This window comes from Patella vulgata, chromosome 9 (assembly GCF_932274485.2).
Source record: "Patella vulgata chromosome 9, xgPatVulg1.2, whole genome shotgun sequence".
In the NCBI taxonomy this organism is placed as follows: Eukaryota; Metazoa; Mollusca; class Gastropoda; family Patellidae; genus Patella; species Patella vulgata.
In genome coordinates this window covers 39,517,765-39,541,298 of record NC_065887.2, presented here as the reverse complement: position 1 = coordinate 39,541,298, position 23,534 = coordinate 39,517,765, and the positions used below count along the sequence as shown (strand labels likewise).

Sequence of the window (23,534 nt, the reverse complement as noted above, 5' to 3'; positions counted from 1 at the left end):
CGTCCGGCTTTCAAGGCTGAATTGTCTGTCAGAGATAACATATTGTCATTTGCAATCATGGAGTCTGACAGTGACACAGAGGAAGTCTTTCTTTTGTATTTGTGGACCCAAAGACGAAAGAGAAAAAAGAGAGTAGGGGTCCATGAACTGTTACAAAGAAGAAAGAAATATGGAGAATACCACAACCTGGTGCAAGAATTGTATTTTCATCCGGACAAATTCAGACAATATTTCCTCTGTCTTGTCCATGTTGTGTTCTTCACAAGACAACACAAATCCACAGCACACAAGGCCAGGCTTTCTTGGAATGGATTGAGTTTCTATTTGGGAAGATGAAAGTACTCGCTGATTGGCTAAAGCTCGGCTCACTAGCCGAAATGCCGGACGCACTTTACAAAAATACGCTCTGGGAGCAATCAATCCGGCTTAACGGACGCAGTTGTTTTTGTGCGCAATACGTGCCGGATTCTATTTGAACCCTTTCTCTAAAAGTAACTAAAGTATACCAGTACGTATTCACGCACGTATTTACAGATACGGATACGGATGTAGTATGAACGGACCTTAAAAATGACTAAAGTATACCAGTACGTATTCACGCACGTATTTACAGATACGGATACGGATGTAGTATGAACGGACCTTTAAAAAGTCAATGTCGCCTTTTCTCTCTATAGCTTAACTAGGAAAAATGAACACTATAGTATTTACACTTGTAAAGCGTAACAGGTCCCAATTATTTGTATATATTAAATCACATTATTTCTAGTAGACCGCTTTCTCGTTCTACGATATAACTATTATAGCGAGAACCGTCAACTCTTTATCAAATCTTTCTCGCTCTACGATATAACTATTATAGCGAGAACCGTCAACTCTTTATCCAACCTTTCTCGTTCTACGATATAACTATTATAGCGAGAACCGTCAACTCTCGTTCTACGATATAACTATTATAGCGAGAACCGTCAACTCTTTATCAAATCTCCCATAATGACCCTTTAATTGATATTTCTTCACTTTTCATTCCCTCATTTCTAAAATAAAATAATTAACAAATTAATAAAAATATCGATACATATAATTCTGCCGGCTATTGATTTCTGTTTACGGTTATTGTTAAAAAAATACATTCATTTCTCTTCTCTCTTTATAATTAGTTCCTCAAATTTCGGAAACAATTTGACAAATTACTGTATAAGAATACATATTGTTGACATTGCACTAATTTAAAAGATGAATATTAAAAGAGAAAGCGAAGGTAGTGTTGAAGTAGAAACATGGCCGACAAGCTCCCATGTCGATACGCTGTCACGTGACCAGTGCGTACTCTAGTATCTATAATTTTATGCGTATATCAAACCTGATTAAACTGTGTGTTGGTTTGTTTATATTGGGTGCAGAGAATCACTCCGTTATTACATATATTTTATGTAAGAAGTGTGACGTGTGCTGCGATACAGGTAGGCTATAGATACTATTAATACTAAGGTGTTAAACTGTATACTGTGCTTAGTAACTTTTAAGTTACTATAGTATTTACTTGATCTACAAAAGCTCAGCCGTTCTTATATAGGTCATCGAGTATAAAATTTAGTTATAGACACTGGATCTACTCGTCTATAGACTGGATATACTAGTCTAATATAAAATAATAAACCCTGGATATCCTAGTCTATAGAAATATGCACTGTATACTATAATTATGGGCACTGAATTTTACCAAAAACAACTTAAATAAATTAGTATAAAAGTAAACTCTTGTTTATTAAAAACAAATAAGTTTTATTCCACTTTGTTTTTAAAAAAATTTCTGTCTCTAGAAATTACGCCTAACCATTATAATATGTTAAGAGTATTAAATGGTAAAATAATAACGGACGCCTCTGTTGACAAATGTTGTAATTTCCTGGCTTAGTTTACCTACCTTCTCGGTTAAATAAAAACAAAACCACTTGATCTGCCTCGATTAAATTTTTTCCAGCAAAACAAAAACAAAACAAAAACAAGAAGATTTGGTTACTAAAATCAATGAGTATTTTTTAAAAACATCTTTCCAGTAACTACCTTTTGGCAACTTTATATGTTCAGGGTATAAGTTTCATTGTTCTCGGCAAATGTACATTTGAGCGATCTTTCTTAGATGAACGAAATTAACAGCCTAGTGGGAGAATTCATTATTTAATCAAGAATCAAGAATTTACAGGATTAACATGTGATAATATAAATTCTTAAACTGGCTTTCCTTAATGACCCAGATAATTACTACAGTAACAAATCACACTATGTTTAAAGTACCCTACAACAACAATTACACTGTTACTATTCCATCATGTACATTTATATGGGGAGTCTGGTTTTGTTACAGTAATGACAATTAATGGTTACTTCAAGGAACTTCATTCTTTTTGTCTTATCAAATATTTGAATTTGAACACATATCATCTGTTCATTTAATCAAGAATTATGGGCACTAAATTTTACCAAAAACAATAAATGTGATATTCTGGAACGTTGACTTGTATTTAAATCATTGACTACATCACCCCAAAAATTATTCATTTCAGGGGGGTAGCTTAAGAATGAATTAAGTGCACTGATATGCCATTAGGATGTATTAATCGTTTACAGAAATTATCATTTGTCATTGATTTCAGAAAAATTGCTACGAAAGCAACAAGTTCACATTGGCCGTACAGTTTATTTTCCTATCGGCATTACGCCGCTTTATCAAAATTTCAATTATCCCGACAAAGAGATATAGGACACGAAAGACAGTCGTACGGAACGAACTAGTAAGTAATCACTGAAGCTTGGTAACTGCAAATATATGCCCGCTTTTCGCGTTTTTATACATAAAGGATTTTAAGCTTAATATACTTTATGACTCAGTTGTACACAAATTGCACATTATTTTATTGAGTAATAATAATAATAATGTATATTTGTAATGCGCTGAATAATCCATCCATATACGCATGCTCAAAGCGCAACATTTAAAGAGTCTCTCGCCATTAAAAACACACATAAACAATCTGTTTCTAATCTGGATAATAGAGTTTAAACAAATGAGTTTTTAGTTGTGACTTAAAGATTGTGAAAGTCTGAGATTCTTTAATGTTTACTGGCAACTGATTCCAAAGGCGAGGTGCAGCAGCACTGAAACTTTTATCACCAAATTGTTTTAGTTTTGTTTTGGGAACAGCAAGTATATTTTTGCCATGCGACCTTAGCGCACGTTTGGGTTTATAGTTTGTCAAAAGTTCAGACAAATATAAGGGAGCAAGATTATTTTGACATTGATACACTAATGACAGAACTTTATACTGAATCCGGGATTCGACAGGCAACCAGTGAAGAGACTTTAACACTGAAGTTATGGATGAATATTTTGAAGTTCTTGTTACAATCCTGGCAGCGATGTTCTGGATTCTCTGTAATTTATTTGTAAGACGTTGGTTGAGTCCGAAGAGCAGACTGTTTGCATAATCAATACGGGACAGTATTAGCGTCTGAACTAGTGTTTTAGCAGCATCAGTCGTGATCAGGTGGCGAACGTTTCTGATGCAATGTATATGATAGAAACATATACGGCACAATTCATCAACGTGAGTTTCCATAGAAAGTGTTGACTCTAGGAAACACCAAGGGTTTTCAGGCTGACAGAGAAGTCGATCATTGAATCCCCTATTGTTGTATTCTTTACTGGTATTTTCCGTAGTTTTTTAGAGGTTCCAACTAACATAGCTTCAGTTTTTTCATCATTTAATTTTAGGCAGTTGTTTGTCATCCAGGACTTAATGGACTGCGAACATGCTGCTGTGCGATTTAAGGATTCTTTTATTTGAGTGTGGTTGAAAACGTCAACTAGCTGTGTATCATCGGCGTAGGAATAATGTTGGATACAATGTTGGTCAGTAATTATACCAAGGGGTGTAGTGTATAGTACAAATAATACAGGACCAAGCACTGATCCCTGCGGCACCCCACAGGACAAAGTGACATCATCTGATTTTTCTTTGTTGACCAGAACGAATATATATGAAAATAAAATTTAAAAACATGTTCACAACATGATACGGACACCCTTTATGTTTTATATATAATTGATCAGCCGAGCGAAGTGAAGTGAAAGTAATTTTTGAAAATAGTAATTACATTTTAATCTTTCCCAGCAGTGTCGGATTTACCTATGGGCTTAGCAGACTGAAACCTAGGGCTATCAACCTCCTTGACTTTGCTCACACACCTTTATTTTCCTCTAGTCGCGATCTGAATCGGGTACTGCTTCCAAGCTTATCTTATAATCTCACTTACAATTATGAAAAAGTGTAATATTATGAAAACCCTAAAAGCGAAAAAGTAAATAAAGAATAGCGATATTGCAAGTTTTTACAGATGTTACAAAATAATGATTATTTCGAATGTTAATCGAGAGACGTTCCTATTGTAGACTAGTTGGAAGTTGGAATTCGACAGAGTAGGCAACAACATTGCTGTCCGAGCAAAATCTCCCCCATGGCACACTACACGGCGTATGCCCGTCTTCATTATCCCAGTTGCAGAAAAGCAGTTCGTTTAACCCATTTCATTTCATTTATTTTCATTCTAGCTGGTGATTAAAAGTAAAATGTCCTGATGTCACCAAATTCTACAAACCTCTTTATACGTTATATCGTAATATATAAACATAATCCAATATCTTGTAAAACTCTTGTAATAAAAAACGCCACAGACCAAAAATACTCCCATCAAAATTATTCCAAATCGGAAATCGTGTGGAATGTGGCACCACACAGGGGGATAAGGATAAGAGGGTCGGAGGAGAACTGTTGGAAAAAAATTGAATTTTTTTCTATGTCCAACAATATCTTGTGGAACACTTGTGGTGAAAAACACCACAGAATACAATCTTGTAGAATACACGCCCCCCCCTACCCACCATCTTAAAAGATGATAACAAAATAAATAGAAAATGATTTATAAATTTTACATGGTCCATCTTTTCCAAATGGCCCTAATAGTGATAGTCATATTATAAAGAGATCTCCCCTACAAAATTTGCCCAGTTTGACTTTTGCTTTTATTTTGAAAGTTATTCGTTTGTCATTATCAATTATTTGATGGGCAGTATAGTCTGCAAATTTCAGCGATGTTATAGTTCAGCATTTTTATGATTTTTTTACAGTTCTATATATTGAAATTTCAAGCTAATAAAATAGTGTTAAATGAATGAATGTCATTATGTTGTTTCAATTTGTAAATAATTTTGATTCAGGACAACATGTCCTTCCTATAAAGTCAATCCAGTAATATTTCACAATTAACATAAATTTGATATCCCCTTTGTTTGACAATCTGATGGTAGCGCCAGATGCGACGTAGTTTGTGGACATATATTTCATGACAGAATATTTCCAGCTTTCGTTTAAAAAAAATATACCTTTATATGTCAACCTGTAACAATTGTGTCTTTACTATAACATGATAGTCCTTACTGTAACATGAGAGTATCATGATAGTCTTTACTGTAACATGATAGTATCATGATAGTCCTTACTGTAACATAATAGTCTTTACTGTAACATGATAGTATCATGATAGTCTTTACTGTAACATGATAGTCCTTACTGTAACACTGCTAGTAAACAGTCAGTCAGTATAAGTTTCTACTTATCTTCACGGGTTGGTTCATTGATGTCTCTCTCTACAGAGCATGACGAAATTATTCTCTGGGTACACATACACACATAAATTAGAAAACGCGTCTTGGGTCCTGATGATCTCAGGACATGTCTATTGGACAATAACACCCCTCTAAATGCGAAACAGGAGGTGTTTATGATCGTCGTCGTGGCCATTTACTATTTTTTACCAGACCAATTTACCAAGGATGTGGTGGGTGGGGGGACTGTTCGTTGTTCTCGAGCATAAGATCGTAGTTGGGATTGTATGTAGGTTCCTGGAGTTTAATACTATCTTTCTATGGTTCATGCTTGCTTATTGTGAGTGGTGAGACCCCACCTTCTAACGCATACCCATGCCCCCCCCACACACACACACCCATACCCCTTATTCCCAGCGCCTAATAATAGACCATTATTATTTGTGTTTATAGATGATTTTGTGGGTTACAGTCCTGATAGGATACTTCACCTTAAAATGGTTCTTGGGGAGGTTAAAGGTCAAGAATTATGGCGAAAAGTACGTCTTAATAACCGGATGTGATACAGGATTTGGAAATCTTTTGGCAAAAAGATTAGATGGTTTAGGATTTCATGTTATTGCTGCCTGTCTGAAACAAGATGCTGCAGCTGAATTGAAGAACACGTCATCCGAACGTCTTCAGACACTTCAATTGGATGTTTCGTCTGAAGATGATATCAAGTCTGCACTCACCAAGGTACAATCAATTTTACCTTCAAATAAAGGTGAGTTTGAAGAGGACACGTATGGGCTATATGAATTGTTCTAGGGGTCACGGGCTAATAAGATCACTCGCTAATGCACACACACACACATATATATATATAGAGAGAGAAGGCTCTGGCTAGCTGGCACTCCTTGTAGAAGTTCTACAATGTCACAGTGTGTTTGGGTATAATATGAAATTGATTGAAAACATTTCTTTTCAACTCATACTATAACTGAAAATTGTAACATTGATACCTTCATACCACCTCCATGTGCCTTGAGCATTTTTATGGATAAGCTGCTCTATACAAAAACTCATTATTATTATTATTTCTAAGAGTCACGTGCTAATATATAGGAATTGTTATAGGGGTCACATGCTAGTACTATATTATTTTTGTGGGCCTAATCTAATGCATATGAATTATCCTAGAGGTCACATGCTAAAATATATAGGAAATATTGTAAGGGTCACATGCTAATATATAGGAATTGTTCTAGGAACCACGTTCTAGTAGATGTAGGAAATGTTCTAAGGGTCGCATGCTAATACATAGGGGTAACATGCTAATATATATATATATATATATATATATATGGGAATTTTTCTAGGGGTAACATATATACTCAGCCAAATTAAAAACTTGACACTCGGGATTTTTGGGACTAGATTTTTTAATATATGGTTTAAGGCAACTATTTTAATGTTATGTTGTGCACAGACGACCCTGACATCAACAGAAAGCAGGAATACGTCTCGCCGAAAGTCCTTGACATTGATAACGTTCGTGATGTCACAGTACCCCCAAAATGAAATTCAGACTTGGAGAACAATCGGAATAAAGTGTTTAGTAACGGTTGTGGCCTCCTCTAGCGTCTTGTACTGCCACACAACGTCTTCTCATGGATCTCAGAACATTAGTAAACACTACCCGAGGAAGACGTCGCCACTGCTCAGCAAGAGCATGTTGAAGGTCCTGCAACGTCAGTGGTGGATTCACTTGCTGACGAACACGTCGACCCAGTTCATCCCAGATGTGTTCAATAGGATTAAGGTCGGGGCTAAGCGACGGCCAATCCAGGACTTGGACACCGGCATTTCTTAAAAAATTCTGGGTAGCAATTGTCTTGTTGAAACGTTAGTCCAGGCCCATGTCTCTGCATAAACGGAAGAAGAACAGGTTGCAAAATCTGATCCCTGTACTGGACAGCATTTAAGTTCCCTTGGTCAACAACAAGAGGAGAACGTCCATGTGCACAAAAAGAACCCCAAACCATGACGCTGCCGCCACCAAATCGGTCAACTTCTCTGACGCATACTTGAGCGTAACGTTCACCTCGTCTGCGGTACACTCGGGCCCTGCCATCGGCAAATCTCAATGTGAATCGAGATTCGTCACTAAAGACAACCGAATTCCACTGTCTTTGAGTAAATCTCATGTGTCTTGTGGCCCAAACAAGTCGGTTACGGAGATGAATAGGTGTCCGTTATAGGGCCTCCGAGCTCGAAGACCAGCAGCCTGCGAGCGATTTACGGAGATGAATAGGTGTCCGTTATAGGGCCTCCGAGCTCGAAGACCAGCAGCCTGCGAGCGATTTCGAACAGTTTGTGCAGTTACCCTTCCACCAAACATCTCTCTACTTGAGGAGGTTGCAGTGACAAATCTGTTTCTAAGATGACGTAATCGTATTGCTTGATCTTCCTGGAGTGACGGTCGGCAATAGTTCCAGGTTGAAGATTAATTATTGTCTGGCGTGAACAATTAAAGGCTCTTGCAACAGTGACCACAGACTGACCAGCATAGAGCCTACCTATAGCACGTAGACGGTCTACATTTGAAAGGCGCGGCATTTACTAACAAAAATGAAAATAACAATTTTAATTTGTTTTTCCAGTTCAAGTTACGTGTGCGTGTTCAGTTTAAGCAAACTTGCATCGATTGACCTCACGAGTTTGTGTTTGCAAGTGTTTTTCAGGTTTTTCATCTTTATATGCTCAAAAGTCACGTGATTCACGGGACTTTACAATTTTATTTAATTAAAGGCGTCTTACTTCTTACTATCGTTAGAAACACTTAAAAATTTATTTGACTTACCAGAAAAAAAAATTGTTGAAATTCATCAGTGTCAAGTTTTTAATTTGGCTGAGTATATATGGGTAACAAGCTAATATATTTATATATATAGGAACTGAACCGATATAATGTTTTATATGTATGTAATTATAGGTCTATGGGCTGTTGTAAATAATGCCGGTGTAGGTGGTGCTATCGGACCTATCGAATGTTTAAACAGAAAAGACTACATGGATACACTGGCTGTTAATTTATTTGGCGTAATAGACGTCACTAAAATGTTTTTACCACTGATAAGAAAGGAAAAGGGAAGGGTAGTTAACATCGCCAGCATGCTTGGACGCATTGCTTTGGTACCGGCACCGTACTGTGTTTCAAAATATGGAGTAGAAGCTTTCTCAGATAGTCTACGGTACGTTATAATTTTTCAACGAATCATAATTCTACGAGGAACTGAGAGTCATGTTACAAACCAGGTCATTTCGGGACTAACATATGCTATATCAATGCAACAATTATTCTTAATATATATTGGGTTTGTAGTGGTTCAATTTTATTTCATTAATTCGCTTACCCGTAGTGGTCTTTAGCAGTGGGAGAAACCGAAAGACTCGGAGAAAACCCACGAGGTTGGGCAGGCGATCCTACTCCTTGTCACGTACATGCAGGAAATCGATCTACGCCACTTGACAGACCTTATGATGCAACGCGCACGCGTTAACCATTCGGCGACCCGACACCCCTCAGTGGGGTCTAAGCCTAATATTATCATCTCATATAATATTGAAGGCGGGTTAACGACCTTGATTACCGCCTGATTCTTCACCAAAATTGGACGGAAAATGAAAATTCGAATACTATATAGACAATAGACAAAAAAAGTAAACAACAAATGTAAAATTAAACCAGCGAAAAATAGTTTTGCAATCTGATTAAAATACAGATCTATATTTCGTTTCGTTTTTATATACTTTTGATGGCCTCTACTACATGACGATCTGACCGATTGTGATCGTGGGTGGGGAGGGGCGACCAGGGGTCATACTTACAATCTTTGACGTTATGATTTCAGTTATTCGATTAACCAATCAGCTTCGGTGTTAAAAACGACTTTTCGGAAAAACACCTTTTGTCTTGTTTTGTTTTCTATCGTTGCGAATGTCTACACACGGTTTCGCGCAGCGCATGGTAGGATCTCGACGCAACAGATCATGTGTGATTGCCTAATCCCTCGCATCACCCAGAACGCGATGTATTTAACAATTCTTCCAGATCCAGGTATAATGATAACAAATAAAAGGAAATTGTGAACTATAAAAAGCGAAACGAAACAGAATCTGTGTTTTAATCAGATTGGTAGTTTTTATGTTTATTTTGGGTTTAACCGAGTGTCGAATTTACACCGTGGCCTGTGGCATAACGAAACTAGGGAGCCTCTCACCAACGTCTACACCATGTTCTACCTTGTTTTAAGCCATTCCTAGACGCACTGTAGTCTTAAACATTCGTCGGCATCCTCGACTTTAATTAACATTTTTTAAAACAGACCTTTACCCCCTCTAGGTGTGTGGGGGGCTTGTAACTGGAATCCGACACTAGTTTTAACCCCCCCCCCCTCTGTTTCATTGACACCTTTACCCTGACGGGTTTTTTTTGTAAATATTGTTTCAGACGAGAGGTGTATCACCAAGGAATAAAGGTCAGTATCTTGGAACCGGGATATTTTAACACAGAGATAATCAACACCCAGCAGGTTTATAAAAGATTCCAAGAAGCATTTAATCAAGGAGATTCTGATTTCCAGCAATATTACGGACAGGAGTTTATTGATCAAGGTATGTTTTTATATAAATCGTGGGTTTATCTGGGTCCTCCAGTTTTTCCCCACTTCTAAGGACCTGTGCGTGCAATTAAATTGTTGAAATAAAAAATGGTTATTCAGCTAATGTTCACGATACCATGGACCGTGTATAGATGGACAGGCAACGTCTACGAAGCCTATAGAATTCTGTTCCGCGGCAAAAAATAGACCGGACAATCGTGACTAAAATAAAATTACCTCCCCTCGCGCAATTACCAGTATTAAGTTTAAAAGCAAAGAAACAGAAATCAATTCATAATATTTTTTTTATTAATCTTCCTATTATACCTGAACATTGTTTTCATAATTTTAAAATCCTTCATACATGCGGGAATTTGGAGTATGAAGCAAAACCAAAATGCTTACAAAAACTATACGAAAATATTGAAATCGATTATTTCACAATTAATTTCAACTGCTGCATTTGGAATTTTCAAAGTTCTAAACTGGAGAAATTCGTAACCACCGGATAGGAATACTTATCGGGTTGAAAAATTACTATGTAAATATAAGAATACCGTAAATTCTAAGGAGGAGTTCGAGAAATTAATCTGTATAAAATCCCGCAATGTCAAAAATCACATCGCTTAATTTGCCGTTGACATTGAGATCTCGTCGTGTTTCGCACGAGCGGCAGAGAAACCAACCAACGGGACACGTTGCCTGTCCATCTATATACGGTCCATGACGATACCGTGGGGACAATAGGGCTATCGGCTTAGTCTAAACGTTTAAAACCTTCAGTATGTCCAGCTGGTTTATTTGATATTTACATTTATAGTATTTTGTATAACGACAGTCTGCTCGATCACTGTATTCCGGGGGTTAGGGAGCTTCAACCGTCTGTTGGTCTTTAGACCTTGCCCGTTGACCTTGACAAAACGCCTAAAACACATGTTATATAGAGCGGAATAATGAAATGTAGTGCTCCGACTAGGCTAATGAAGACGAGCATCCGCCATACTGTGTACCATGGTGGCCACTTTTCCCGGAGCGGAATGCTATGACCTAATCTTGGCCGTTGATCTTCGCAAAACGTCTTAAACCATTACTCTGTCAGACTGGGTTTTTTTTTTAAACACATTTTGCACAGAGCGGAATAGTTCAATGGAATGCCCCGATAAGACCTAGGAAGACGCCATACAGTGTGCTATGATGGCAATTTTGCCCGGAACGGCGCGCTACGGCCTAATCGTGACCGTTGACTTTGACAAAACGTCTAAAAGCTTTACTGTGTCTATCTGTTTCTTTTGATACCCATGTTGTATAGTATGGAATAGTGAAATCGAATGCTCCGACTGAACTAATAATGAAGTCGGACATACGCCATACCCCATGTTCCTGAAGCAACGACTGCGAGTTTCATAACATCTGGCCGTTGCTTGTTTACTTCACAGTTCCCGAACTTATAGCTATGTTATCTACAGACACATGAGCAATAGCGTCAAATCAGAGGTTGTGACATCGCGACCTCCACGGAAACCTTGACATTGAATGAACCTTCTTTGCAACTCGATTATCACAGGTAGACATTTTAGCTTAAAAGCGCGAGACTTATTATTCGCGACGATCGAGAAATCTGATAGGCTCACAAGTTGGGTTTTTACCCAATCGAAATTAGTGCCGCAATATGCAGGGTATGACGTGAAGGCCTTGATAAGATGTACGTAGTTAAAGCGAGATCAAGCCTTCTATTGAAGATGGCCATACCCATGAATACGGGTCATCCAGCTTAAACAGGTTTTGTTAGGTGACGAATTTAGAAATTAATTAAGAACTTTTATTCAATGTGCCTCCTGTTTGACACGTGGTTACATAATCTCTAATAATAACCCATGTATGTATTTTCAGCTAAGATGTTGATTAACAAACTGCCTGAAAAATCATCTAATAAATTATTCAAAGTAATCGATGCTTACGAACACGCTATTACTGCCAGATACCCAAAACCCAGGTACATCGTTGGAAACGATGCTAAATACTTCGTTAGGTTGTTATGGACTATCCCAGAATGGATGTCGGATTTTGTTATTTGTTTAAACTCGCCTCGGCCACAGGGATCACGATAGGCCACGTCAATGAACGTGTCCCAGAGCGAAGATGACCATCCGCTCTTGACAACAATAAGACTGAATATTTACGATTTTGTAAAACTTCTCCAAGGTCATTAAAATTGCACTTTCTACAGAAAGCTCTGATATTCATCTAACGAAATAATTTAACATATGTGTTATTATACTTTAATTAGAAAATATTAACTTTAAATTAGGGGGGGGGGGGGGTGGCCGAATGGTTAGCACGTGCGCGCTGTATCAGAAGGTCTTTCATAGAGTCAACTGGCGTGGTTTCGATTCCCCGGTTGAAGGAGACAAGGAGTAGAGTCGCCTGTGGGTTTTTTCTGGGTCCTCCGGTTTCCTCCCACTGCTAAAGACCCCTACGCGCAAGCGAATTATTACAATAAAATTGAACCACATCTTAGTCCCGAAGTGACCGAGTTTTTGTCAAGTGGACGTTAAACCCCATTTTTCTCTCTCTCTTTATTTATCTGAGATAGAAAATTGTGTTAATTTAACGAGGCGACGACGACATAATCTGATTGGTTGACGTCATATTTACATGTCATAATAATTGACGTCAATGATAGGTTAATTTAAATTAACTCGAGTTACTTTATTCATATCAGGTGTTATTCATACGCCTAAAGTGCCTAGCTTGTTTATTTTATATGTAAGGGATCCACGGTGGCTTGGGAATTAAATCTATTCCAGTGTTGGACGAGAAAGTTCCAGTCTGGTTTCCCCTTGTCGGTGTTGCAGGAAATGGTTCTGGCTAAAACAAAAAGGTGAAAATCCGAGGTATATCATTTACGGAACGTTATAGAACACCTGGCAGGTGGAAATCGAAATAAGGGTAGGCCGTGGCGCCGCTGTCATAGAAAATGCACGTCATAGCCGACAGCACGTCTTCATTAACCCAGCGGGTAAGGAAAAGGATACGTTAAACCCAACTTCATTTCTTATTTGGTTTAAGTAAGGTCAGAATGTGTTTATTGAAATTTCAATGTTTAACCTTGTACAGACTTTGCAGAAAAACATGGCCAGCTATACAGACTTTGCAGGAAAACACGGCCAGCTATTAATCGGCTGTGATGGACAGCATTCAGCCTAACAAAATTTGGGGAAAAGTTGGTGCCAAGTTTTAATATTAAAAACTATTGGGAAATCAATTGTGGTTCTAATCCCTTTCAATATCGATGGTTATCTCCCTTGTGATGTGTGTTACTCTGTAAACATTAAAAAGTGTTAACTGCGATTTCCATTCCGCCCTGCTTTTCCTACCCCACTCCCACCCACACCCCCTCCCCAATATGCTGTGGCTCTGTCTCTTATATTCTACTATTCTCTTTGTCAAGTTGCTTGGGAAACACTTGCCTGCGGTATCACCCGAGGTTATCTAGTAGTCGTTCTGTGATTATATTGTCAAGTCCTATCAGCAGGGCCCGCGTCAATGACCCCTGACCCTGGGACAAACAACTTGGCGATGGGTGTCGTTTATGTGTGGGTGTGCGTGTGTGTGTGTGTAGAGGGTCTCTCTCTCCCCCGGAGCTCGAAAATTTGTGAAAGATACATGGTCTCTAGCGTCATTTTGGCGTATATTTGGGGTAATTGGAGGCCACTTTGCTAAAACACATTGGTCCGCAATTGGCAAAAATATCGAAAAATATCGAAATTTTTAGTGGCTAACGAAACGAAAACGAAAGTAAAAGTCTCGCTTTCAGTTTTATTTTTAATGATCGGACACCAGTCAGACTACCTAGAGCGATCGATATCCGCGTACATGCTTACTGCCGGCCAGCTTACCATTATTTTAGCGTTCTGCAGGCCAGAACTAGGTCCCGATTACTTGCCAGGGCCCTGATATCCTTCCAGTGACGAAAGCCTCAAAGGAAACAAGGTCGGACAGGCTGGGGCCCTACGACGCGAAGATTATGGAAGGTGGCTTATAGTTTTTAATTCACCAAATTTTCCCAAAACGTAGACTAACAACCCTAAAAGGCCCGGACAGGAGGTTTGTAGTTTTTAATTCACTAATTTTTCCCAAAAAACAGGACTGACAGAATCCTATTCTAATACTACCTACGCCACCAGGTACCCACATTCAGAAGAGAGGGGGGGGGGGGGCACCGGTCGAACACAGCACGAATTCTAGCAAAGTTCGGGACTAAATGGTTCAATTTTATTTAATAATTCGCTTGCGCGTAAGAAACAGGAGGTCCCGGAGAAAATCCATGAGGTTGGACAGGCGACCCTACAACCGGCGAATCAAAACCACGCCAGCTGATTCAATGACAGACCATTTGATGCAACGCGCACTCGATCCCCTCCCACCCCACCCCACTTTGATTTGGGTAAAAAATAAAATGATGAATTGAGTAGATCTAATGCAGATACATATAATATTACCAATTACCATAGTTACCTCAATTATAACCTCAGTTATTAAAATCCATCTGTCTGTCTACTGGACACCTTATTAGGAGATAAGATCTTTAGTGTACTGAACACCTTATTAGGAGATAAGATAAGACGGTTATTCTATTTGACACTTTATTAAGATAATAATACCCTATCAGGAGCACCATACAAAACATTTACGAATATGAACCGCTGAAATTTTAAACACTAATAACTATATACAGTTATCTACTTTGCCCCTCTTGGTGGGATGATTATTAAACAAAACAAAAAGTCAGAAATACAGACAGGAAGTGTCCATAAAACTCTAAAAATATATTTAGCATCCAATCCAACAAGATATCTACGATTTGGAAAACGTGACATCACTGCGTGTGTCATGGCTGAAACCACTGGTTCGAGGTTAGGGTTTCCGTTGCATAGATAATTAGTAAGACTGTCACTATCTGTAATATAAAATATAAAATTATAACCCCACCAGTCCGATTTTGTATACTGAAAGCATCTATCAAGTAATGTACTAAGAATGTCATCTAGTAATTGGGATAATAACCAAATAATATGTTATTTATGGCTAACAATATTACTATGGTGTAATTACACTGCGAGATTCAGATGACATGTACATGGCCGTTAACATTATATTCTACTATTAGTGTTTAACGCCCGATTGAACCTCCGGTGCTTACGGCACCCTGGGGCATTTGGCTACGACACCCGGGGGCATTTGAGCTTACAGCACCCTGAGGTATTTGAACTCGGGGCACTTTGAGGTATGCGGCACTTCAGGCGATTTACGTGTAATTTGAATGATTGAAAGTGGTCATCGGTTGTACTTGTTCGTGTGAATGTGGGTTTAAATAGTGTGGGGTCCGCAAATTGTTTTATCTGTACCGCGCATGGCACACGTGTCGCCCCGCCCCCGTATTTTTTTCGTTGCCCCCCCCCCCCGCCCATAGACCATCACATGTCCTAAAATCCCTCCACCCACATTGTAGTTAATTATATTTGCTCACTTAGTTAATTATTTATAATTTAGTTAATTATTTATAATTTAGTTAATTATTTACTCATTTAGTTAATTATTTGCTCATTTAGTTAATTATTTATAATTTAGTTAATTATTTGCTCATTTAGTTAATTATTTATAATTTAGTTAATTATTTATAATTTAGTTAATTATTTATAATTTAGTTAATTATTTAACCATTTAGTTAATTATTTACTCATTTAGTTAATTATTTATAATTTAGTTAATTATTTATAATTTAGTTAATTATTTATAATTTAGTTAATTATTTTTTAATTTAGTTAATTATTTTTAATTTAGTTAATTATTTTTAATTTAGTTAATTATATACCCATTTAGTGAATTATTTACTCATTTAGTTAATTATATTTATAATTTAGTTAATTATTTATAATTAAGTTAATTATTCATAATTTAGTTAATTACTTATAATTTAGTTAATTATTTATAATTTAGTTAATTATTTACTCATTTAGTTAATTATTTATAATTTAGTTAATTATTTATAATTTAGTTAATTATTTATAATATAGTTAATTATTTATAATTTAGTTAATTATTTATAATTTAGTTAATTATCTATTTATTTTTTTTTTTCATTAATTTTTTTCTATTTTTCTTTTTGTTTTTTTTTGGGGGGGGGGGGGGGTATTATTATTATTTTTCATTAATCAATTTTATTTTCATTAATTATTATTTTTTTGTTTTATTTTTCATTAATTAAAGATACATTATGTAGGATTTAGAAAAAGAGCTAACCATTGCCATAATAGTTCAAAAATAGATAATATAAAATGAATAATTTGAAATTTTCATTCAAATTACTCTATTGCGAGCGTATATATTAGCCTTTGAAGTTTTGACAAGACGTGTGCAATAATTTCAACCACCGTACTGGTTGTTCGAAGCTAAGTCTCGCTCCTCCATTTTAGCTTAAATCAAAATATGGCGGAACTGTTCTAATCTATTTAATATCGGAGAAATCCGATGCCATCGAGAGTTGATTATGGCCTGGATAATTTAATTAATGTCTAATTAATAATTTAGAAAACATTTCAGGCCTAAAGAAAGACCTGCAATAGGCAGATTTAGCTCTTGCATAATGTATATTTAATTTATTTTCATTAATTATTTTATTTTTATTTTTATTTTCCATTAATCAATTTTTTTTTTTCATTATAAACAAATACAAAGAACGTAATTCTGTTTGAACAAAAATGTACTAACTTGTATACCAACTAACGCTCACTACCACACATGGCACGAATCATATCGTTTAATATCACCAGTCACAAAATTTACATATTTGTTCTCATTTTGAAATATCTAACCAATCATAAACATGTACGCTACACGCATTATACGAATTATATGTTATCTTTACATGTATACATTTTCTCTGGTTTTTAAATATGTAATCGATCATACATTTTTCTCGTAAATATGAATATATTAACTCAGTCAATAAAATCTACAAATTAGTTCAAGTCTACGATTTGTATAATTAAACAAAAAGTGTTTGATGCTTTCCAGGACATACGTAATTGATGATAGCATGTTAATTTTATAACATGCTATCATGTATAGTCAAGATAAGGTATAAGAAGAAACAAAAAATTATGTATATTAATCTAGTCCCTGTCTTCGTTACTCAGTATGGACGTTAAACCTGGTTTCATTTGTCTTTTACGGTATAAAACCCTATTTCGGTCGTAAAAACTAAAAAAATCAAATTAAAAACAGACACCAAATCGGTAAATAATGTCACAAAATTTAAATAAAACAAAATCAATTTTAAAAGAAAAACAAATAAAAAAAAATTATTGAAAAAAAATAATGAAAAAATTAATAAATGAAAAAAAAATAATTAATGAAAAAAAATGAATTAATGAAAAAAAAATTGATTAATGAAAAAAAATTAATTAATGAAAAAAAAATGATTAATGAAAAAAAAAAGTTTAATTATAAATAATTAATGGAAAAAAGTTAATGAACAGAAAATTAATTAGATTATGCGCGGTACAGATAAACCAATTCGCGGACCCCCACACCATTCAAACCCACATTCACATGAACAAGTACAACCGATGACCGCTATCAACAAATTTAAATTACCTCAAAGTGCCCCATAACTCAAATTCCCAACCCCCCACCCCGAAGCTCAAATACATCAAAGTGGCCCGAGCTCAAATACCTCAAAGTACCCCAGGGTGTCGTAAGTTCAAGTACCTCAGGGTGCCGTAAGCTCAAGTACCTCAGGGTGCCGTAAACTCAAGTACCTCAGGGTGCCGTAAGCTCAAATACCACAAGGTGCCGTAAGCTCAAATACTTCAGGGTGCCGTAAGCTCAAATATCTCAGGGTGCCGTAACCACCCTAGGGTGCCGTAACCAAATACCTCGGGGTGCCGTAGCCAAATACCTCAGGGTGCTATAATCACCCTAGGGTGCCTTATATACTACTGATATCGCAGACAACTTGTTTTATTTTATTATGCTTAGCGCACACGCATTGGTCTTTCCTGTGTAAAAAAAAATTGGAGTACATCTAGTAAACCCACGAAGTTGAGAAGGTGCCCTTATCTCCAAGCCATATACGCTCACACCAAGGATGGTAACCACGATCGCAAGCCAGAGGTTATCAGCCAACTGGAGCTCGAAACGTGACAATCTTCATTACTGTACCCCTACGAGGTCCCGTGTACACATTGGCGTGCACGTAAAAGATCCCTTGGCAATTACAATTTAATATAAGAGTAGGCCGTAGCGCCACTGTATGGACATAATTTCCCTCATAGCACACTGCATGGCGTATACACGTCTTTATTAGCCCTGTCAGAGTAGAATGTTAAACCCCATTTCATTTTCGTGTTTTAAAGCATCTTGAGTCCATGGGGTAAACCCGACACTGCTAACAACAGAAAAATATGACATTTGAACTCACATTTTTTAATGTATTCTTCACCACAGTAGTCTCGTTTATCAGGACTGGTTCTATGATAAGCATGTTCTATTTCCTTGGTTAGTCTCTCCTTATTTGCGATATTACTTTTATATTTTCCTGGTTCTATTATATGGACAGATATTCCTTGACACCTTAACTCACGCCTGAAAGAGAAACTTTTTAGAATCAGAAGCATCTGAGTTTCTATGTGTGTGAGTGTTTGGGGGGGTCTTCGTGTCAAGGACCACAATTTCCCCCTTTTACCGAAATGCGTTAACACAGTAAGTACCATAAGTAAAAAGATTAACGAAATAATTACGTAAACTGTGTGAATTAGTAAAGAAAATGATCTCTTTCGGTGAGTTTGTTGTTGGTCTATGTGAGCAGAGACGTTTCGGCATACACGACAAGAAATCATTTCATCGATATCTATTTGCTTCCCAAATGCATAATGTAGTTGGATAAGATATCAAGACAACCTACACTATTGGAGGTACCTAAAGTGTCTCCATTCTCAGAAGACGAACCACGTATATGACGTCACTAATGGAAAAAAAGCAGATTGAAAGATTGGACTAAAATAGGGCCTCATAGTGGTGCGGGGGCGGGGAGGGAGGGGAATAAATCAAATCAAGGATTCAAATCTGACCTGCCCATTTATTCCAGTGTTAAACTGACTATTTTTCAAGTCAACAACACGTAATCTATGTCGGTAATATAAAATAACTATGGACGTTAAATCCCACCCTTGAGCAGTATGTACATTTTGTGATAAAGTGAGAACCTAAGTGAAACGAAAATAAAACGATACCATATATTAATAATATACGCACGACCCGTATACAGCCACCCCCTCATCCCTCCGCCTAAAAAGAACAAGAAACAACATACCTGAGACCATCTGAAAAACCTTCAACGGCGTACTTGGACACCACATAAGCACTCCCGCCTAATGCAAAGCGTCCAGCAACACTAGAAACATTAATGACCCGTCCCTTTGTCCTTCCTTTCCTGAGTAGGGGCACACACTTAATACAGACATCAATTAGTCCCAATAAATTAACAGACAGTACTTTTTCAAAATCTTCTTTGGCTGTAAGGTCAAAGGGTAGAATGGAACCCGAAATTCCAGCATTGTTGACGATCGCCCATAAACCTGTAACAATAAATTTGGTGATAAACACTTTCTGTAATAGCTTCTATATTACATTAAACAAAGGCACGTCTACTTTATTGGTGTAGGCTCGCACATAGTAAATATACTTATACATATAATGAATTGATGGAACTAATGAATATAAATGAGGTATAAGAATAGGTTACTACTGATTGATATATTGATATATATATATATATATATATATATTACACTGCATAGTGTAAAAACTATAGGACATTACACTTCCTGTTTCGAATTTAGAGGCGTTTATTGTCCGTTTAAACATGCTTGAATCATTCGATCACGAGACGCGGTAGTAACGTGTTTATCGATATTGTAGCTCAAACATTTCGGGATTTTCTATGGAACTAGTTAAGAAACGTGTTTACACTTTTTAAAAAGTGCTCCCATTAAGTTTTCAAATAATATTCTCAATAGACTTAGAACCATCCTCGCTTTCTTGCAAATTTTAAAGTCTCAAGCTGCTGGTTAATGAATTATGAAAGAAAACGTTATTCATATATTGTCAATAAATTTTAAAAGAATAGAAAATTGTTCTTATTGGGTTGTTCTTTGGTTGGCGATGCCCTTCCTTAATGACATGATTGCGCCCTGCTAACCAAGACTAAAGGGTGGTAACTCTTGGCTTTTATTATTTTATTTGGCCACAGATCACTAAATATTTGCCCATTGACTTTAATGTTAATTCTCGTCTCTTAGACCGGCTCTAACTTTTTCCCAAATTTTCGTTGGGTAGAACGCTTTCTACCATAGATGGAGCAACATGTGGCAACCTCTTGCCCAAAAGCACGTATGAGGTTCACCATGGAAAACTTGAGATACACAAGCTGGAAGTAGAGACAAGAAAACATGCAATTTTGTCCCCTTCATTCTTCCGCCTCAAAATCATGAATATTCACCAAAACCTGGTAGAACATGTATTTTCAAACCCTTTTCTTCGATTCTACACCAAAAAGTCAACAAAAATCGCCATGCAAAAGGGGGAAAAAGGGAAAGGGAGAGAAAGACTAAAAATAACTTTTGCCCTACATTCGTGGGTGACGGCGTAGAAATATTTGGTGAGCTGTGTCCATTTACAGACAGTCAACTCAATTTGTAACATGGATGGGAAATCTTCCTTTGTTCTTTTCGGCCTCTGGTTAACCCTGTTAAATCATGAAAGCCGTGCTATAAAAATAACTTTGTTGCTAGTTCTTGTTCAGGCAAGAATAGTTCGTGCTTACATTCCCCCAAAAATAACCAATAAAACGATTTGATGCCTAGAATTCTAGCGGTTGTTATATTTATCGTTCTGACGTGTTTTCAATCAAGGCCAATTGGAGCATAATTCCCGCTTATTAGGCCTATTCAGGATGCTGTTTTCCCCTCCCTTATTACATGTTCAATGCTTGTGATTATTGATTTATTATTAGAAAGATCACTGTGGTCAGAATTTGGCGAAACCGTGATTTAAAAATTTCAACTTTATTAAGTAATCACTGCTGAGTGAAGCTAGTCTGCCGACAAAGAAAACAAATTTGTATACACTGCCTGCTTATGAATAATTTAGAATATCTGAAAACAATTTTATTAAATTTATGACTAATTTTCTCCTGTTTTGTGTATTGCAAGGATGTGTTTAGATAGAAGATGAAATTTCAAAATGGGGAGATGGTCATTTGTGCAGAATTCCTTGAAGATATTTGTCAACAAAGATTTTAGTTGAGGAAGATCATTGAGTACAAAAATGTAGGCCTACACTGTAATATGTATACGCCAGACTGAAATATCTGGGGTTTATTTTTCATTCAATGAATACTTTTCGACCAGACAGAATCGAGACAATTTCTGATTAGCGCTACAATAATTCTGTATACAAAATTATTGAATCATTATAAAATAATAAATTATAGACGGTATGGATGGATAAATGTATGACGTTGCACCTCCATCAGATTGTCAATTCAATTTTTTTTAGTTTTTTTTTTGGGGGGGGGGGGGAATTTGAACAAGCTTATTTGCGGGGAACTGATGCACTCTTGTCATGGGTCTAATGAGCTTCGCGAGTCCCCTACCAACCCCTGTGGGTAAACTACTATTCAAATTACCTTTACTGGCCGGAATCATTTCATCAATTTCCTCCATTACTCGTTTAACGTCTTGTGTTGACGTAACATCCAATACAACAGTCGTCAGTCGTTCTGACGTCACCTTCTTCAATTCTGAGGCACCATCTTTAGTTAGGCAAGCGGCAATAACGTGAAAACCCAAACCATCTAATTTCTTGGCCAACGCATTTCCAAACCCCGTATCACACCCGGTTATGAAGACGTATTTGTCATCAATGTTCCCCACCTCTAATCTGTTCAGAAACCATTTGATAGTAAAGTAGCCAACAACAACTGTTATAATCCACAGGGGTAGCATGATGTTAATCTGTATCAATAAGGATAAGGATAGATAGCATAGCTATAAATTTTAAAAAAAAGCGTCATTAGACATTTAACTAAGTTTAAAAGGGTTTTTATCTAGTCTCTATCGTGAACATGTATGTTTTTTCCCCGCCAATCTAAGTAAATGTCAATAGGTTGTAACATTTTAAAACCAATACCAGTCCCAGTAGTAATGGACCCAATTTTAACACAAATAGCGGTAATTGGTATAGACAAACAGGTGCCCTCCCGCCTCGCTACGTGCCCATGTCTTATCAAGAATCTGGTCGGGTCCGAATGAGCCATGGTCCGAATCAACAGATTACCTCAAAGAGTAATATAGTAGACCAACAGGTGCCCCCCTTCCTAGCTACAATACTATTAACACCATATATACTTTTCAAAAAAAAAAACCAAAGTACGGCAATGTAATTGAGGCTACAGTATGACGCCACGGTGTAGCCTCCATTATCAAATATCATATCTATTGACTAATCTAATTCGGATATCTGAATGGGGTACAGCTTAGCTACTTATGCGTTATCGTATTTACCTTGAATTCCGCTGCTATATCTTTACAATGCACAGTTGGTCTATAAACTGATCGAATTTTATAAATTGAAGTGATTGTATACCTCCACACTCCACACAGCTGTCTACCATGATAATAAAATTAACTGTGCATGGTAATTAGTCAATCATAATATATGCAATAATAATTATTTTAATTTAAAATTCAAAGCAATAATAATTATTTTAATTTAAAATTCAAAGACCAGCCATTCAACTATATGTTAGCTCGGTCATAAAGTGACATGGCACAATGGTTGTCATCGGTGCATGTGTTGTTGGGAGATTGAACACATCAGTGTTGAATTTAGATGAAAAGAAATGAAATGAGGTTTAACGCTCTACTATTCTGCTGGATTTAGATGACGAGGGGCCCTAGTCCATTACACGGATGAACCCCACCCTCCACACACTGTCCATTATGTAAATAGAAAGAACAACTGAGGGGCGTTTGCCCCGAAGTTTTTCTTTGTATTTACATGATGGACAGCCTGAGGCTATTATCAAACTTAAAACATAGCACCATAGAGATACACATAATGGGTAGTTTTCTAAAACAACAAGCCATAAAATAACG

The 23,534-nt window shown here is 36.8% G+C and overlaps 2 protein-coding genes across 3 annotated transcripts in view; one reads left to right on the top strand and one right to left on the bottom strand.

The window, feature by feature from the left end:
• Positions 1 to 1,331: 1,331 nt before the first annotated feature.
• On the top strand, positions 1,332 to 12,572 carry LOC126807908 (retinol dehydrogenase 7). 2 transcript variants are annotated; one of them, XM_050532790.2, is made up of 5 exons: positions 1,332 to 1,463; positions 6,119 to 6,431; positions 8,643 to 8,901; positions 10,161 to 10,324; positions 12,202 to 12,572. In XM_050532790.2, the coding sequence occupies exons 2-5, from the start codon at positions 6,119 to 6,121 to the stop codon at positions 12,417 to 12,419; spliced, it is 954 nt and encodes a 317-aa protein (XP_050388747.2). In that variant the 5' UTR covers positions 1,332 to 1,463; the 3' UTR covers positions 12,420 to 12,572. The 2 variants fall into 2 exon arrangements, with proteins under 2 accessions (XP_050388747.2, XP_055959477.1); XM_056103502.1 differs by lacking the exon at positions 6,119 to 6,431 and having other exon boundaries at positions 1,358 to 1,463.
• Positions 12,573 to 14,880: 2,308 nt separating this feature from the next.
• Positions 14,881 to 23,534, bottom strand: part of LOC126807904 (short-chain dehydrogenase/reductase family 9C member 7) — a 24,374-nt gene continuing 15,720 nt past the window's right edge. The window contains exons 2-5 of the mRNA XM_050532786.2: positions 22,064 to 22,391; positions 19,688 to 19,952; positions 18,797 to 18,960; positions 14,881 to 15,271 (exon numbers count right to left, since the gene is read on the bottom strand). Of these exons, the coding sequence (XP_050388743.1) occupies positions 15,054 to 15,271; positions 18,797 to 18,960; positions 19,688 to 19,952; positions 22,064 to 22,382 (966 nt within the window). The 5' untranslated portion in view covers positions 22,383 to 22,391 and the 3' untranslated portion in view covers positions 14,881 to 15,053. The remainder of the gene's footprint in view (positions 15,272 to 18,796; positions 18,961 to 19,687; positions 19,953 to 22,063; positions 22,392 to 23,534) is intronic.